The following is a 14,100-nucleotide window of genomic DNA, read 5'->3' on the forward strand; positions in this document are numbered from 1 at the left end:
CTCTACATACTATCCAAAAATAAAAAAAGGAACAACATTTTAGGTATCTAAAATAGAAAAACAGGAACTATAATATGGGACGGAGGGAGTAGGTGTTGTTTTATAAAAAACAAGTTAATTGTTATAGTAAGATTGCTATTATGTTATTACTCATTTATTCCATAATGATCGAGGATGGTTGTTTTATATTTCATTCAAGTTTACAAAGGAATAAATATGACGAAAACATGCTGACATCATTCCTTCCCCAAATTATACACATGTCACTATTACATAAATTTTTTTCCCGCCATTTTGTTATGATGACGTCATCATTTTTTTTTATTTAATAAACCTTTCATATGCTTTATCCTTTGTCCGTACCAAATCTTTTTATTTTTTTTTTATTTTTTACAAGTATGTTAAAATTTCAATGTTCAAAAGTGTTTATTGTGAATATTTTTTTTTTTTACAAGTAATATGCTACAGTATAAATTATTTACCATGTATACAAAAAAAATTTAAGGAGTAGAAAATTTTCTTTCTCTGTATTATAAACAAATTTCACAATGTATTTGTTTAAAATCGTGCATTGCACGGAAACTAAACTAGTTTAAATTTAAATCATGTGGGAAGAAGTTTAGGTTGTGAATTCTTATAAGTTTACAAAATAATTTAAGAACTTGTTTTTTTCTTTATTATTAAAATTTCATGCTCTTTGACTAATTTAATTTCTAAAAGTAAAAACCGATGTTTAATTAATACTTGTTAAACGAGTATGATGCATTGCATTAAGTACGTCAAATTTTTTTTCCTGGTAGCTGGTAGGTAAGGAGAAGAGTCCTATCAGACTAAAACCTCTCACAGGTCAACGGGATAAGCCATTTGAGATTAGTGGGGGAAAGATAAGAAAATCTCCACCCCAAAGTAACTCTAGTGAGATTTGATTCTAGATGACAAATCTTTTCACTTTAACAAGCTTTGCTTCGTCTAGCTAAGTATGTCTAATTTGATTGGGTGTGTTATTTATTCTAAAAGAAAGATAACACTGAGTTTGAGCGAATGTGTGTATGTCTAATTTGGGTGTGTTATTTATTCTAAAAGAAAGAACATTTGATATAAGAAAAACCACTGTTTGACATCTTAGGGTCAATTGGCACTTGACAACACAAAAGTAGTACTATGTTGACACATGCCTAGTGTAAATTGTCAAATGAAGAACTTGTCTCTTGCCTTCGGTCACATTCACTCATATTATGTGACCCATGGTTTTCCATAGGGGGTACTTGAATATTTGTGCTTCAAAATATTTTTCTATTTACTTCATTTTATTTAATCAGATAATTGTTATTGATATCAATAATACAAATTGCAATTGATTAAGTAGATAATTCAAGACTATAAACAATATATGTCTAGCTAGATTTTTAAAATTTTATTTTAGATGCTTATTGTCTAGCTATTTTTGAAATATGAACAATTGTTTTTACGGCAATATATAATCTAAATAAATAGTTTTTCTATATATTACGAGCTAAAATAAATAGCGTTATCTCACAATAAATTCACTTAAATACTCGTACAAAGTACTCAGTGTATACATTTTTTTTTCGTTTTCAAATTAAGTAATTTTTGCATCAAATTATTATTTTTTCCATTATAATTTATATTCACTCTCTTCCTTATGTTTAGTGCATTGTCAGAAAACCTTCTTTTGTTCACTATCATTGACAATCGTTCTTCCTCAAAAGCTTAAAGTTCTTACTTTTTGGAATAAATTGCATTACTAAGATGTACTAATAAAATGCCTTTCCCTAAAATAAAAATGATGTAATATAATGTCTCATTCTTCTCACGTCTTAAAAGTCACCTTCAAATAAAAGGTTCCTAGAAAAATAGGGTACCCTTCTTTTTTCTGATAAATGTACAAATGAAAGCAATGTTTTTGTTCCTTAGTAAAAGGGTTGGTTATAATTTTGCCACGAACCAAAATGAATAATGAACCAAAAAAATCCTAGCTAGTTCCATCCTCTTGTCAATTGTAATCCCACTTTAATCGCATTTAAAAAGGAAGAAAATGAAAGATGGTGATTGCTAAATTTTAGTCACTTTTATTTTTATTTGCTAATTCTAGTTTGTTTTATGACATAACATTATGTCATTACTCGTACTAAGTAGCGAGTGTTATAAGCCAAGGTTGTCCTATGAAAGCGTAAGCCTATTGATCTCTACTTTTTTTGGTGTATAACAAATATATAAGTATTGAGAATTTTGTTATCTTTTATTTGCTTGTTTACTTTCTTATTGCATATTAGACTCTCACAGCATTAATGAGATGTATGTTTAAGACAAGTGAAAAAGGGATCAATGTTCACCTAAATTATAAGATAACATAGGGTTAAAAATAGATGTAAAAGGGCAACAACATGAATTATAGATTAGGATGGAAAAATAAGACAATAGAGGATTAAAAATAGATGTAAAAGGGTAACAACATGAATTAAAGATTAGGATGGAAAAATATGGAGGCCCGTGAATATGACAAAGATAAACAGATTCACACCAAGCGCTAGAGCTGTCAATTCGGGTAAATAGGTCGGGTAAGTGTGGTTCGGGTCAACTCGGGTCGGGTCATTTCGGGTTAATGTTGTAGCCTATACGAGTCGGGTTCGGGTTGGGTCATGCTTGAGTCGGGTAACGTCGGGTCATACATCTTATCAGGTTTGGGTCGGGTTAATAACAAGTCGGGTTACATTCGGGTCGGGTGAATAATAGGTCGGGTTTAATTCGGGTTTTCACGGGTTAAAACGGGTTAGGGTCATTTTGGGTTCGAGTCGGGATCGGTTTAAGTCAATAATTTGCGAATTATAATCAGGTCGGGTCATTCTCGGGTTTGATTCGGGTCGGTTTAAGTCAATAATTTGCGGGTTATAATCAGGTCAGGTCATTTCCAAGTCGGGTCATTCTCGGGTTCAAGTCGGGTTCGGTTCAAGTCAATTATTTGTGGGTTACAATTAGGTCGGGTCATTTACAAGCGGGTCATGTTCGGGTTCAAGTCGGGTTTGATTCAAGTCAAAAAATTACAGGTTATAATCAAGTCGGATCATTTCCAAGTCAGGTCATGTTCGAGTTCGGGTCTCAAATATTGGGTTAATCTAGGTAACGGGTTGATTTCAGGTCGGGTCATATCAGGTTCAGGTACATTTTTTGGGTCGGTTTGTTAACAGTTTATTTAATGACATTCACGTTTAATCATTATCAATTACTTCATTTATTGTAAGAGAAATAATTTTAGATAAGTTTAAATTCGAGGTAATAAGTTTAGATAAGATCTACATAATAAGTTCATATTAATTCCAATAAGATAGGTTTAGTTTATATTTTTAGAAGATAAGTTCAAACCCTATTCTAATCTATTCACATTGATTCCACTCATTTTAAGGATAACAATTTCAGATAAGTTCATATTTGAAATGACATGTTTAGATAAAATACAATAAGTTCATATAAATTCGGATAAAATAGGTTTAGTTAGATAAGTTAAAATACAATAATTTTATTTTTCTAAACTTATTTTATTTGAAATTATCTAAACTTATTTATTTTTTATAAGTTCATATCCGAGTTCCCAGTTTTTTTTTTTAATGTCATTTTTTTAAAAACATTTAAATGGCATCATACAAAACATTTAAATAAGATTAAATAGGCAAATGAATAATAAAATTAGAAAATAAAAGACCAATAAAAGCCTTTTAACAACCTTAGTTCAGGTCACCACTTTCTCGAGTCCAGACAAGTCAAGTCATGATCAGGTACAATAAATTATTTAGGTCAGATTATCATCGGGTCATTGTCATATACTCATGCTCGCATTCAATCATTATCACGTTCAATTCAATCATTATCCGAAATTATTATTTTTTTAACTTTTTTTTTATTTTAATTATTTATTTATTTATTTATTTATTTTTATAAAATATAAGAGAAAACAAACAAGCCTAAGGTTAAATAGTATTTGTAAACCGTAATTGACTACATTAATGCACATGCACCTACAAAGTAGTAGTATTCGTAAACCACAATTGCTTAATTGAAATATAGAATGAACTTGCACCTAAAAAGTAGTAGTATTCGTAAATCGTAATTACTAAATTTAAATAAAGAATGCGCATGCATCCAAAAAGTAGTGGTACTCATAAATTTTTATAGGTTTTTTTTAGACATATAAATTGTAATACATTTGATAATAGAGAATTTTATTGAAAATATTTGAATAAGCTTAAATAGGAAAATCACTCATAGATTTAGGAAAAAAAAAAAGATATGACGTAATCCTAGATTGCTAGTTAATTTCGGGTCAATAACAAGTCGGGTTGATTTCGGGTCGGGTTAGTGACATATCGGGTTGAATTTCGGGTCGGGTTAGTAATAGGTCGGGTTAAATTCGGGTCGGGTTAGTAATAGGTCGAGTTAAATTCGGGTCGGGTTAGGAATAAGTCGGGTTGAATTCGGGTCGGGTTAAATTCGGGTTTTGACGGGTTACAACGGGTTTGGGTCAATTTCGGTTCAGGTCGGGTTCGGTTCAAGTCAATATTTTACGGGTTATATTCGGGTCGCGTCATTTCCAGGTCGGTTCATGTTCGGGTTTGGGTCTCAGATACTCGGGTCTAGGGTTGGTTTTAGGTCGGATCATATCGGGTTCGGGTCATCATTTTTTCGGGTTTAGACGGATCGGTTAATAATCGGGTTCGGGTCAGTATTTCGGGTCAGGTCAGCTTTTGACAGCTCTACCCAGCGCACATCCATAAGTGGATGAGTTGAACTGATTCAAACCAAAACGTTTTGATCAAACATAACTTAAGTTAATCTTTTTCCCATCATAAACCCAAAATTAACTCGACTCAAAATTCAAAAATCCTCATGATCAGACTTAAATAAAGTGAAATAATATCAAATACTTTCATTCCAAATATATCACGATCCAAATGAATCCATTCAAATCCAAACCCCCCAAACCAAACAATTTGGTTATCACTCTAGTCTATGACTCTATATACGACTCATGTATAGCCGTTAAATTTAGAGGTGATCAAAGTTGGCCCGGCCCGACCCGGGCCGATTTTGGGCGGGTTTTGCCCAGAATTTTACGGCCCAAAATTAGGTTGGGCCCGACTCGACCCAAAAATTTATTTATTTTTGGACGGGTTTGGGAATGCGTTTTTATGCATATTTAGTTGATTTTTTTTGCCCGACCCGACCATTTTGGACGGGTTTGAACACAAAAAATTCGGCCCGAATCTTGACCCGCCCACCCCACCCAGCCCAATGATCACCTCTAGTTGAATTGTAATGATAAACAAAAAGTAACCTCATCACTCACTCACTAGAGTCACTATTATACTCCACCCAATGGCTAGTTGACTACTTCACTTGATGATAGTGAATCATTGACTAAATTTATCAAATTGGTCCAATTCCAATGGAGATACAACAAGAAGTCATCAAATAAAGTGGGATTCCAATTGAGGAGAAAAATTTAAAAACCCTTCAATCTATAAATTTTGAGAAGATACTACTCCATGTTAGAATTGACCCCTTTTATCATCCATAATTTCAAATCCAACAGTGTTTCAATCAAAATACAGGAATCCCAAATCTCAAATGAAATCATACTCGAATATATGCCTACCATGTGTTCGACTAAATGCCTCAATGAAGGTCCCACTTTCCACCACCCTCTTCACCATCATTCTCCACCTTCACCATTTCCCTCCACCTTTTCTTCACAATAAATTAATCAAATTTTCCACCCCTTTTTTTCATTTCAATCAAATTTTTGATTTTTAAATTTCCCATTTTTCAAAAAGAAAAAAAAATTACCCAAGATTTGATTTTTATTTATTTGTGGTGTTCCCTTTTAGGGAGGCAACAGTATGCCAACTCCGGTGAACACAGCAAAGCAATGTCTTAATGCTGAAGCTTCCCACGCGCTTGACGAGGCAGTGTTAGTCACGCGCCGCCGTGGGCATGCTCAAACGACGTCGCTTCATGCTGTTTCCGCCTTTCTTTCTTTATCACCTTCCCAACTCCGGGAAGCATGTGTAAGAGCCAAAAACGCTGCGTTTTACCCGAAAGTTCAGTTGAAAGCTTTGGACTTTTGCCTTTCTGTGTCATTAGATAGGTTACCTATCTCACAACCTTGTGTTGATGAACCCAAGATTTCAAATTCTTTGATGGCTGCAATCAAACGGTCACAAGCTAATCAGAGGAGACACCCTGATAGCTTCGTTAAAAATCATCAAGAACAGTTAGGGAGTTGTTCATCTGGGGTTGTTAAAGTGGAGTTGCCACACTTGATTATATCAATTCTTGATGATCCAATTGTTAGTAGGGTGTTTAGTGATGCAGGGTTTTGTAGTTTTGATGTTAAGTTGGCTCTTTTGAGGCCATTACAGGGTTATTTTAGGTACCCGCCAAGTGTTTTTGGTGGGTTTTCGGAGCCGGGTAGTTGTCGGTTTCGGTTTCCGTTTTCGGGTTTTGGGGATGAAGAGGGTGATTATAGGAGAATTGGGGAGGTTCTTGTTAAGCATAAGGGTAGAAATCCATTGCTTGTTGGGGTTATTGCAAATGATGTTCTTAAGGGTTTTGTAGAGGTTTTAGAGAAAAGAAGGGAGAGTGGTTATTTGCCTTTGGAGATACATGGGATCAATGTGGTTTCAATTGAGAAAGATGTGTCGAAAATTGTGACCGAGAGTTGGAGTTATGAGGCTGTGAATTTGAGATTTAGGGAAATGGATTTGATGGTGCAGCAATGCTTGGGGCCTGGGTTGATGGTTAGTTTTGGTAATCTCAAGTGTTTTCTTGGAGGGGAAAATGAGTATGTGAAGGATGTGGTAAATTGTGTTGTTAGAAGATTGACTAAGCTATTAGAGGTTCATGGTACCAGATTATGGTTGATTGGTTCTGCTGCTAATGATCAGATGTGTATGGAGTTCTTACGTAGATTTCCGTCCATAGACAAGGACTGGGATTTACAGCCTCTACCGATCACATCGGTCAGGCCTCCGGTGGGAGAATCATGCTTCAAGTCGAGGTGACTTACTATTCTATGATCTTAGTGTTACACGGAGTATAAATTTTGGTACTTAGTATGACTGCTGCTAGTTTCAGGACTTATAAAGCCTTCAGCTTTTGTTTCATTATTAGAATAGAATGATGCATGCTCTAGGGCTCTAGGCTTACAGTGTATTTGATAACTTAACCTCTAAAAGCAATGAGAATTTATACTTGTGATCATAGATTATTTCTTGCATAAAATTAAGTTTGATCATTATTTCTTCCAATGTTCTTGAGTAGAACTTATGTGCTATGCTATTTACATCTATATACTCCGATTTGTTATTTTGATATCTTCCAGAGTACTCCGTATGTGGTGTTTATCTTCTTACCTGCCATTGGAGATTGGACTATGTGAAAAAAACAATGCATAGTTTCTTAAGTTTCTGTTTTAGTATCAATGTTGGTTGTTGCCTAAGTCAGTTTGCACATGAAAGTTGTCATGATAGTTCAGGGAAGAGTTTGATCCATGCATAGTTTCTAACATTTCCTTAAAAAAAAATTAAATACAAAACATTTTCCATGGCTTCATGGTGCTTGTGGTTCTTGAGGAACTAAAATTGATATATGTAGAGTGATGTTTCCTCAGTCTAGTTCTGAACCCTAAAATGAAAATCTAACTCTGTACTCCCACCCTTAGACAATTCAGGGACTTCAGGACCAGTAGCATGCATTTCTGCATGTTTATACTACACTTACCTTCATTGTGATGGGGTGTTGTGATGGTAAATTTCATTCATGTGAAATTTAATTGCTAGAGAGCAAGTGAAGTGTAGCAGCTCTATGCCTCTATGCAAAAGTTATGTTGGAGGAACGGTAGTTATGAGCATGTCTGCAAATTACTGTTGAATGCCCAGATTGTTGGTCTAAGGATCTATTTGACAGACAAGGAGACGCACCATACAATTTTTATTTTTTTTGACGGAGAAACCATACATTATTGTAAAAGAATCTGGTGAACTGTGATTTATTCCGTAGTCTGCCAAACATGGGTTACCTCTCCTTTTGCTTCTCATTGATTTTATGCTTTGAACTTATTCATTCTTAACTAGAGTCCGTAGTCTTTTGACAAGATTGTTGACTATATTCTTTGTTGTTGATTAACTATTCAAGGTTCTGCTTTGTATTCGGTTCGTTTTCTACTCAAATAGCCTGTGTCTTTATTAGCATTGTTCAGTCCCATAGACATCCATGTTTTGTAATGTCAGCTATTTTTGAATTTTGCTGCCTGCTCTGACATCTTAACTCCAGATTCTCATAGTTGCATGTCCATATCATGTTTAACAGCTTGATGGGATCATTTGTTCCCCTTGGTGGGTTTTTTTCATCTCCTGAAGTCAAAGGTCCATTCGGCAGCTCATATCAATGTGTCACTCCCTGTAGCATGAGCAGTGAAAAAATTGTGGAAGAAATTTCTAGTAGAGGATGCATGACTTCAATCGCTGATAAACAACGTGGATCACATAATGCACTTGATAACCTAAAGGTATGCGTTATATTTCTAATCTTTGTTTTGAATTTTCATAAGAGATTCAAACAAAATTTTCTCTTGTATGGGTCAAAATAAGGAATATAGGAAAAGAGTGATATTCATGATGAAGCCTCCACTTTCTAACAAGCATAACAACCTGTAATTGGGTGTACCATTGTATCTGATTCTTGCCTTTATATGTGCCCAACATACAGTACAAGGCATATTGACCTCTTAGTATTCCAAGCATCCTAAATATGCTCTTAGGTGTAGTGATAAGTTTATCCTTAATAAAGAATACTATTACTCCCTCCATCCCACTAGAATTGCCCTATTTGACCATGACAGAGTCAATGGTCAACATTTTTCTGTGCAACGAGCCCAAAAAAAAAAAAAAAAAGGATGAGAATTGGAATAATCTACAGGGGTCCTAGCAGCCATTGGACGTGTTTTTAACAGATATGGGAATTTGTATTCTAATTTTGGGTACAGTGGGAGTTTTAACTTTTAGTGGAAAGTTTAACAAAAGTTATGGTAAAGAGACTAGATTACCATTTCAAGAGGCATTGCTGCTTTGTAACCTCATTATAGAAGGAATTAATGTTGTGAAATCAGTAAAAACCTGTTACTTAAAGGTGAATAACTATGCCCATCAGCCCATGTACTGGAGAGAAGTAAATTAGGTTGCTAACTATATTGGAAATCTTGGGTATTTTTGTTCTTACCTTTATCTAATTAGAACTGAGTGTTTCTGCGCACTCTGCAGGACAAAAAATCCAGCATTCTAATAGCAGCACAGGTTTTGTCTATTAGTGTAGAACTGTCTACTCAGAAGAACCTGCAAATATAAACTTTTATTATTACGACTTTTCTGAATACAATGGTAAGCGAACTAAGCTAGCTAAGTATAGAGCTACAAGCTACCTACAGAATTCTGATTTCAAAATACTCGTACATCATAATATCTTTATTAGAACAAACTATCTGTTGACTGCTGACATGGTGGAATCTCTGAGGGAGATGTATTCTCCGGTGCAATAAAAAACCATTTTATTCTAAACATTCTCTTCTAGATCACAATTATGAGATAGGGTGGTAGTTCATTAAAAGGCCATCTTAGATACTTTACCACTTCAAATAGAATTAAAGATTTAGGGTGCATCTTTCATCTTATTTTTGGTATTATAGTTCGGAAACAATTGACAAAGTTGAGTAAATTTTTTTTCCCTCAATAAAAATGTAGAGCAAGATACAGTACTCCATAGTCCATACAAGGAGCAGACAAACTAACAAATTTACAAGATTCCTATTTCTTGTTCAGGCTTCTTTTTTTTATTTTTTTTTTATTTTGGGACTTGTTCAGGTTTCTTGCTTTAGGCTTATTAGAAGGTTATTGCTGTAATGTATGTACAGAGTTTTTATTACAGTATGAATATGGTATCATGTAGTATGAATATGATTAACTTGTACAATTGTGACGTACTTCCTGGACATTTGTTACTTTTTAGTCATGTTTGAATAGATGCTCGTGTTGTATTTTTTGTTTTTCAGTAAACCATATTTTATCTCTTCAGTGCAGGCTAAACGTGGCAAAGTGCTGTTAAGTGCTCCAGTAGCAGTTTTGCAGAGAAAGCATTGCAATTTATGTCAATGTCAAAACCATACTCAACCATCATCCAAGCCAGAAGTTTGTCAAGAATCTTCTCAACTTCCAACTGATGTAGGCTTCCAAAGTCCTGAAGAAAAGGTCGTAAATGTTAACAATGAGAGCAGCTGCACTACTAGCGGATCTTGCAAGGAATGTGATTATGGACGGATCAATTCATTCACCTCCATGGATGTACAGAAACATTCATTGTCTCCATCAAGCAAGCCAGTCCTTTTAAGGTCACTAAAGAGTGGTATTTTCCCTGCCAAACTATCAGAAAGTTCTCCAAGAACTGGGCATCCTCTTGCTGGTGGATCTTCTTCTCCTTACAGTCTCTGCATATCAGGTGTGGATGATGGTCAAACATCTCCCTCATCTGTTGTTTCGGTAGCCACAGATTTGGGGTTGGGATTGTTTCCTCAAGCTTCAAAGCAACAAAAGAAAGCAGATGAGCAGCCTGAGAATAATTCTAAGGCACTTTTTAAAACTCTATTTGAAAGAGTTGGCCGGCAATGTGAAGCTCTCAGAATGATCAGTCAGATAGTCGCTCATTCCTGGACAGTTAGTGGAAGCCACCAAAAATCTGGTCTCAGAGGAGATATTTGGCTAAACTTTAGTGGACCTGACATTTTTGCTAAGAGGAAAACTGCTGTGGCCCTTGCTGAGATTTTATATGGAAGCAAGAAGAGCTTCATCCATGTAGATTTATGCTCTAGAGATATGATTTTCTGCCAAGGGTCTGAGGCAAGGTCTCGAGGAAAGACTATAGTTGATCACATTGCTGAGGAGTTGCGGAAGACACCATCCTGTGTTGTTCTCTTTGAAAATGTCCATTCTGCGGACCCAGTACTTCAATGCAGCTTGTTGCAGGCCATGAAAGATGGTAAATTTTCAGACTCATACGGTAGGGAAGTTGCTACCAACAATAGAATCTTCGTGTTGACTTCGATTGCTAAAGAGAACAGCTCAACACTCACTTTGAGGGGGAAGCCATCAAACTTTCCGGAGGAGAGAATTGGAAGGGCAAAAGGCTGGCCACTTCAAATTGTAGTTAAAGGTGTTTCACATGAAACAGGAGATAACTTGGCATGTCAAACCTTCTTAAACAAGAGGAAGCTCAATGGAACAGATGAAAAAACTGACCAATCTATTAGCATGGAAGTCAAACGACCTCTCAGGAGATCTATTATGTCCCTTGACTTGAACCTTCCGGCTGAAACTAGTGAAGTTTATGACACCAACATTGAAGAAATTGATGCAGGGTGTTTGTCTGAAAGATCTGATTCTTGGTTGGAGGATTTCTCAAAGATTTTGGTAAAATTAGAATTTGACCCTTTTGATTATGATACATTGGCTACAAAAATATCTAAAACTATTCATTCAAGCTTTAATGAAGTAATCAAATCGAAGTGCTTGCTAGAGATTGAGCCTAAAGTCATGGATCAGATAATCGCAGCTGCCTGCTTATGTGACGGAGATAAAGAGGTCGAGGATTGGATTGGTCGGGTTCTTAGCAAAGGGTTTGCTGAAGCTCAAAGTAGATATGAACTGACTGCTCATTCTATTGTTATGATTGCTGCCTGTGAGGCGCAGTATGTAGAACAGCAGGTACAAGAAGCTTGCCTTCCCTCGAAAATAATTTTGACTTGAAACAACTTTAGGAATACTGATACCGCTATGCTAAATAAGTATAATGTATAGATTGTAGACTTGTAGTTATTAGTATATATCTTGTATAAAACCTTAGTATATGACTATATGTTCTCCTGAAAAACAAATTTTGGCTCATATAAACTTTATTCAACTATTATTGTTTAATGTAACAAAACTGCAATGAGGCAACCAAAATGCAACAGATAGAGTCCATAGAGAGCCCGTAGTTTGTGCTGATTGTCTTGCTTTTGGATTGGTTTATTTTTAGTCTAACATAGTTGTAGAGGTCTTTGCTCCAACTTTGCCTAAATTGTGATGAGGTTGGAGTGGTCTTTTTTTATTTTTTATTTTTTAGTTTTAACTTAGTTGCATATCTCCCTTTATAGTCTAACCACAAATTTTTATTAAAATTGAGAGTGAGGTTTGAGTTAGGGTCATGCTTGTTGGCAGATAATTAAGAAACATAAAGAAAAAAAATAAATGGTTATTAAATAACCATGCATTACCATTGAAAATTAAAGGTGTTTCCAAATATAGGGAAAAATAACTAATGGTTATAAATATTGCAGGCTAAATTTTAAATGGCTTAGGTTGTTTTAGGAAAAATTATAAATTGAGCATTTCCTTCATTTGTATGTAATAATTTTCAAGAGAAAATCTGAGAGAAGAAAAATAACTCAGAGAAAAGAGGGGTTGTGTTTTTTGCACTTTGGTATAAATAGACATTTTGTTTATGTAATTTATTTCTCCCTCAAATTTGATAAAATAGAAAATTTGCATTATTTTCTTAACAATTGGTATCAAGAGCTTGGTTGACAATTAGTCCACATTACGATAAAAATAAAAACGATCCTAAAAGAAAAAGTCAAATTTGAGTGGGAGAAATGGCTGCAGACAAAGGAGAAGTTAAACTTGAAAAATTCGATGGTAAAGATTTCGGATTTTGGAAAATGCAGATTGAAGATTATTTATACCAGAAAAAACTCTATCAACCTCTGGAAGAGAAAAAGCCAGATGGCATGCAAGAAGCGGAATGGAAGCTTTTAGATAGACAAGCACTCGGAGTTATTCGATTGACGTTATCACGCAATGTGGCGTTTAACATTGCAAAGGAAACCACAACGGCAGGTCTCATGAAAGCTCTCTCTAATATGTATGAGAAGCCATCAGCCTCCAATAAAGTTCATTTGATGAGGCGGTTGTTTAGTTTGAGGATGTCGGAAGGTGGATCGGTAGCTCAACACCTTAATGAACTCAATTCTGTCACAACCCAATTGAGTTCTGTTGAAATCAAATTTGATGATGAAGTATTAGCGTTAATACTTTTATCTTCCCTGCCAGATAGTTGGAATGCTACAGTCACAGCTGTGAGTAGCTCATCGGGAAATAACAAGTTGAAGTTTGATGACGTTCGTGATCTGGTTCTTAGTGAGGAGATTCGACGAAGAGAATCAGGTGAATCTTCATCCTCTTCAGTATTGCATATAGAGTCAAGAGGAAGAAATTTAATCAGAAGGAATGAACGCGGAAGATCAAACTATCGAGGACAATCCAGAGATAGGAGGTCAAAATCCAGGAATCCAAATAATTTCCAAAACTCAAAGACTGTGGAGTGTTGGAATTGTGGAAAGATTGGGCACTATAAAAATCAGTGTAAGGGAACACCAAAAGGCAAAGAAGTGAAGGCAGAGGCAAATGTCACTTCTACCAGAGAAGGTGATGATGCGTTGATATGCTCATTGGAGAGCAAAGAAGAGTCTTGGGTATTAGACTCTGGAGCATCGTTCCATGCTACTTCTAATAAAAACTTTTTTGAGAAATATGTCCATAGAAACCTTGGACAGGTATACCTTGGTGATGACCAACCTTGTGATATTGTTGGTCAAGGTAATGTCAAAATTAAGTTAAATGGGTCAGCTTGGGAGCTGAAGGATGTCAAACATGTTCCCGACCTAAGAAAGAACTTGATCTCAGTTGGGCAGTTGGCTCGTGAAGGTTACACTATAATCTTTCAAGGTGATAATTTGAAGATTTCAAAGGGAGCAATGATAGTTGCTCATGGTAAAAAGAATGGTACTCTCTATTTGATAGCTGGAGCGTGTTATTCGATTGCAGTTGCAACAGAGAATGAAAATTCCAAGTTATGGCACCAAAGACTTGGTCACATGAGTGAGAAAGGAATGAAGATCATGCATTCAATTGGAAAACTCCCTAGTCTAAAATCTGTGAATTT

General features: G+C 35.3%; 1 protein-coding gene across 1 annotated transcript; it reads left to right on the forward strand.

Annotated features, from left to right (window-relative positions):
* The first annotated feature begins 5,431 nt into the window (after positions 1-5,431).
* LOC110699284 (protein SMAX1-LIKE 8-like) lies at positions 5,432-12,029 on the forward strand. The gene is made up of 3 exons (XM_021876785.1): positions 5,432-7,072; positions 8,383-8,581; positions 10,146-12,029. Exons 1-3 carry the CDS (start codon positions 5,913-5,915, stop codon positions 11,862-11,864), a joined length of 3,078 nt encoding a protein of 1,025 aa, XP_021732477.1. The 5' UTR covers positions 5,432-5,912; the 3' UTR covers positions 11,865-12,029.
* The last annotated feature ends 2,071 nt before the right edge of the window (positions 12,030-14,100 follow it).

Source organism: Chenopodium quinoa, unplaced genomic scaffold (genome assembly GCF_001683475.1).
Source record: "Chenopodium quinoa cultivar QQ74 unplaced genomic scaffold, ASM168347v1, whole genome shotgun sequence".
Taxonomy (NCBI): Eukaryota; Viridiplantae; Streptophyta; class Magnoliopsida; order Caryophyllales; family Amaranthaceae; genus Chenopodium; species Chenopodium quinoa.

Excerpts from the sequence above, each read along its gene's own strand:
- LOC110699284 (XM_021876785.1), top strand. The coding sequence starts at position 5,913 with ATGCCAACTCCGGTGAACACAGCAAAGCAATGTCTTAATGCTGAAGCT. Across the intron at positions 7,073-8,382 it reads GAATCATGCTTCAAGTCGAG|CTTGATGGGATCATTTGTTC; the intron begins GTGACTTACTAT and ends CATGTTTAACAG. Across the intron at positions 8,582-10,145 it reads ATGCACTTGATAACCTAAAG|GCTAAACGTGGCAAAGTGCT; the intron begins GTATGCGTTATA and ends TCTTCAGTGCAG.